We start from the raw sequence: 5,212 nt of genomic DNA, 5'->3' as shown, positions 1-5,212 counted from the left end.
CCCCTGGCAACTACCTCACAGGAGGATGAGCCTACCCAAGTAGCAATGACCATGGAACAACTTCCTACACTTGTGGGGAAATGAGGGTTAAAATGGATATAAGAAAGTGAGCTTCAGGGTAATGTACTCAAACATTGATGGGATTACCAATAAAGCAAGTGAACTGGCAGAAAGGGCGCAGGAAGAAAACCCAGATGTAATAGGACTCACGGTAACAAAATTGTCAGGAGTCATAACAGATGCTGTGTTTCCAAAGGACTACTTTATAGTAAGGAAAGAGAGGAAGGGAGAGGAGGTGGAGAGGTAGTCCTGCTGATAAGGAAGGACTAGAGTTTTGATGAGATGGAAATTCCGGGCTGTGAAGGGTTCAGAGATTACATAACAGGAACTATAGCAATGGGTGGACCTAAGATAATAGTGGCAGTCATTTACAACCTTCCCCTAAATGACAGAAGACCCAGACAAGAGTTTGATAGGAACAACATGGCAACCATTAATATAATAAAGAGAGCAGCTTCAGTTGCTTGCAGGAATGACTGAAGACTTAATCATGGGCGATTTCAACCATGGAAAGATAGACTGGGAGAATGGGGACCCACATGGTGGTGCAGAGCTAAACTCTTGGAAGTGGCAACAAGGAACTTTATGAGCCAGCATGTCAGGGAACCCACAAGAGTGAGAGGCAATGATGAACCAGCTAGACTCGACCTGATATTCACCCTTAATGAGTCATAAATAAGGGAAATCAAAGTTGAAGCCCCCATAGGAATGACTGACCACAGTGTACTGACTTTTGAGTACTTAGTGGAGGTAGGGATAACTTATTCAAGGATGGGATCGGAGGGGAAAAGACTAAATTACCGAAGAGGAAAACTCGACGAGATGAGGAACTTCCTCAGGGGAATACCATCGATAACAGAACTTAGAGAGAAGAATATGCAGGACATGATGGATTTTGTCACCCAGAAGGGCCAGGAAGCTTCAGACAGGTTTATCCCTGTCCAAAAGGAGAAAAACGAAAAACAACAGAAAAATACATGGTTCAACCAGGAAATCAAGGTAGCGAAGCAACTGAGTAAAAGAACATGGGGAAAATACAGACATAAGAGAACACCGGAGAGCAGGGAGAGATGCCAGAGGGCCAGAAATGAGTACCTCAGAGTGAGGAGGCAAGCAGAGAGGCAGTATGAAAATGACATCGCGAGTAAAGCCAAGACGCAACCAAAGCTGCTCCACAGCCACATTAGGAGGAAAACAGCAGTGAAGGAACAAGTGATGAAATTGAAAAAAGGGAAGAACAGATACACAGAGAATGACGAGGAGGTGTGTAAAGAATTCAACAAGAGATTCCAGGAGGTTTTCACAATAGAACAAGGAGAAGCCCCTGCACTAAATGAGGAGGAGGCAAACCAAGCAACATTGGAGGAATTTGACCTCACCAGTGATGAGGTCAAAAGGTGTCTGCTGGAGCTGGTTGTGACAAAGGCTGTAGGGCCTACCTTACCTTGAGATTACCTTGAGGTGCTTCCGGGGCTTAGCGTCCTCGCGGCCCGGTCGTCGACCAGGCCTCCTGGTTGTTGGACTGATCAACCAGGCTGTTGGACGCGGCTGCTCGCAGCCTGACGTATGAGTCACAGCCTGGTCGATCAGGTATCCTTTGGAGGTGCTCATCCAGTTCTCTCTTGAACACTATGAGGGGTTGGCCAGTTATGCCCCTTATGTGTAGCTGAAGTATGTTGAACAGTCTCGGACCTCTGATGTTGACAGAGTTCTCTCTCAGAGTACCTGTTGCACCTCTGCTTTTCAACGGGGGTATTCTGCACATCCTGCCATGTCTTCTGGTCTCATGTGATGTTATTTCTGTGTGCAGGTTTGGGACCAGCCCCTCTAATATTTTCCACGTGTAAATTATTATGTATCTCTCCCGCCTGCGCTCAAGGGAGTACAGATTTAGGCTCTTTTGTCGGTCCCAATAGTTTAGATATTTTACTGAGTGGATTCTAGCAGCAAAGGATCTCTGCACGCTCTCCACGTCAGCAATTTCTCCAGCTTTGAAAGGTGCTGTCATTGTGCAGCAGTACTGTACTCTAGAGAGCACAAGCGTTTTGAAGAGTATCATCATCGGTATAGCATCTCTAGTGTGAAAAGTTCTTGTTATCCAACCTGTCATTTTTCTTGCAGTTGTGACGGCTACTTTATTGTGTTCTTTAAAGGTAAGGTCTTGACATGAGTACACCCAGGTCCTTTACATTGCCTTTTCGTTCTATGTTATGATTTCCCTGAGTTTTGTACGTGGTTTCCGTTTTTATATTTTCATTTTTTTCCTAGCGCATGAGCTGGAACTTATCTTCGTTAAACACCATATTATTTTCTGTAGCCAATAGAAAGATCTGATCTACATCTGATTGGAGGTTTGCCGTGCCCGCAATGTTGCCTACTCTCATGAAGATCCTAGTGTCATCTGCAAAGGATGATACAGTGCTATAGGTTGTGTTCTTGTCTATGTCCGATATGAGGATAAGAAAAAGTACTGGAGCAAGCACAGTACCTTGGGGGACTGAGCTCTGACAAAATCTCACCATGGATACTAAAGGAAGGTGCAGAAGCACTAAGTGCGCCACTCTCTATGGTGTATAACAGGTCACTGGAAACAGGAGACCTACCGGAAAGTTGGAAGACAGCTAATGTAGCCCCAATATACAAGAAGGGTGACAGGCAAGAGGCACTGAACTACAGGCCAGTTTCCCTAACTAGTATACCATGCAAGGTGATAGAGAAGATCGCGAGGAAAAGACTCGTAGAGCATCTGGAGGGAAATAACTTTGTAACACACCACCAACATGGGTTCAGAGATGGTAAATCATGCCTCACAGGTTTAATAGAATTCTTTGACCAGGCAACCAAAAAAAAGGCAGAAAAGGGAAGGGTGGGCCGACTGCATATTCCTGGACTGCCAGAAAGCCTTTGACACAGTATCCCATAAAAGGTTGTTAAAAAAGTTGGAGCACCAGGCAAGAGTAAAAGGGAAGGTGCTCCAGTGGATAAGGGAGTACTTAAGCAACAGGAAACAGCGAGTAACGGTGAGGGGGGAGACATCAGAGTGGCGAAATGTCACCAGTAGAGTCCCACAGGGCTCAGTACTTGGACCCATACTATTTCTAATATATGTAAACGATCTCCAGAGGGTATAGACTCGTTCATCTCAATGTTTGCTGATGATGCAAAAATTATGAGATGAATCAAGACGGATGAGGATAGACAGAGACTACAGGATGACCTGGATAAACTGGAGGAATGGTCTAGAAAATGGCTGCTAAAGTTCAATTCAGGAAAGTGTAAGGTAATGAAATTAGGCGAAGGGAGCTGGAGGCTGAACACAAGGTACCATCTAGGAGGTGAAATCCTGCAAGAGTCAAATAGAGGGAAAGATCTGGGGGGTTGATATCACACCGAACCTGTCCACAGAGGCCCACAACAAAAGGATATCGTCAGCGGCATATGCTAGACTGGCCAACAAAAGAACTGCATTTATAAATTTGTGTAAGGAATCGTTCAGGATCCTGTATACAACTTATGTCAGACCAATCCTGGAATATGCAGCTCCAGCCTGGAGTCCATACCAAGTTAAACACATGACAAAGTTATAGATGATTCAGTGGTATGCCACTAGACTCGTCCCGGAACTGAGAGGTATGAGCAACGAGGAAAGGCTAAAGGAGCTGAACCTTACGTCCCTGGAAAACAGGAGAGTAAGGGGGAGACATGATAACCACCCACAAAATTCTCAGGGGAATTGACAGGGTGGACAAAGACAAACTATTCAACAGAGGAGGGACACGAACAAGGGGACATAGGTGGAAACGTAGTACCCAGATGAGCCACAGAGACGATAGAAAGAATTTTTTCAGTGTCAGAGAAGTTAATAAATGGAATGCACTAGGAAGTGATGTGGTGGAGGCTGACTCCATACACAGTTTCAAATGTAGATATGATATAGCCCAGTAGGCTTAGGAATCTGTTCATCAGTTGATTGACAGTTGAGAGGCGGGATCAAAGAGCCAAAGCTCAACCCCCCGCAAGCACAATTGGATGAGAACAATTAGGTGAGTACATACACACACACACACACACACACACACACACACGGAAGCATAGACTTGGAAAACAAGCAACCGCATAGAGGTGAGGAAACATAGAGAGCTAAACTGCTGGAAGTGGCGACAAGAAACGTTTTAAGACAGCATGTCAGGGGACACACAAGAATGTGAGGCAATAATGAATCAGCGAGACTCGACCTAGTCTTCATTCCGAACGACTCAGATATAAGGGAAATTGGTACCGAACGAATTGGAGTGAATGATCACAGTGTATTGATGTTTGAGTACCTGGTCGAAGTAGGGTTAAGGTATTCAAGGAAGAGTCAAAAAAACAAAAAGCCAGCATTTCGGAAGGGAAACTATGATGAGATAAGGATGTTCGAAACGGATATAGCTTGGGAAACAGAGCTCAGAGGAAAGACGGCCCAAGACATGATGGACTACATCACGCAGAAGTGTAAGGAGGCAGCAGACAAGTTCGTCCCAGTCTAAAAGGAAAAAAAGGAAATGCAGACAAGAAACCCATGGTTTAGTCAGAGATTTAAGATAGCAAAGCAACTAAGAACAAGTGTGAAGAAAAACTATAGAAATAACAGGACACTAGAGAACAGAGAAAGATACCAGAGCGCCAGGAATGAATACTTCAGGGAGAGAAGAGAGGCAGAACGACAATATGAAAATGACATAACGAGCAAGGCAAAGACTCAACCAAAATTGCTACACAGCCACATCAGGAGAAAAACAGTGAAGGAACAGCTAATGAAACTGAGGACAGGAACAGACAGATTCACTATAAACGATAAGGAAGTGAGTGAAGAATTCAATAACAAATTCCAGGTCTTTACAGTTGAACAAGGAGAAATCCCAGAGAAAAGAGAGGGAATATCTAACCAGACACCACTAGAGGAGTTTGTGATTTTCAGCGGGGAGGTGAGGAAGCATCTGCTAGATTTGGATGTGACAAAGATTATTGGCCCAGATGGAATCTCCCCATGGATACTAAAGGAAGGAGCAGGAGCTCTGTGCCTGCCACTATCCATGATGTACAAAAAATCATGGGTAACAGGTGAACTGCCAAAAATATCGAAGACGGCGAATGTAGTCCCGACATACAA

At 44.6% G+C, this 5,212-nt stretch overlaps 1 protein-coding gene across 1 annotated transcript in view; it reads left to right on the top strand.

Annotated features, from left to right (window-relative positions):
- The window catches only part of LOC138362866 (uncharacterized), a 23,942-nt gene extending 19,353 nt beyond the window's left edge, over positions 1 to 4,589 (top strand). The window contains exon 4 of the mRNA XM_069321442.1: positions 4,300 to 4,589. Within this exon, the coding sequence (XP_069177543.1) occupies positions 4,300 to 4,589 (290 nt within the window). The remainder of the gene's footprint in view (positions 1 to 4,299) is intronic.
- Positions 4,590 to 5,212: the final 623 nt, after the last annotated feature.

This window comes from Procambarus clarkii, chromosome 9 (genome assembly GCF_040958095.1).
Source record: "Procambarus clarkii isolate CNS0578487 chromosome 9, FALCON_Pclarkii_2.0, whole genome shotgun sequence".
Lineage (NCBI taxonomy): Eukaryota > Metazoa > Arthropoda > Malacostraca > Decapoda > Cambaridae > Procambarus > Procambarus clarkii.
The sequence above is the reverse complement of the archived record's forward strand: the minus strand, read 5'-3'. Positions and strand labels throughout refer to the sequence as shown.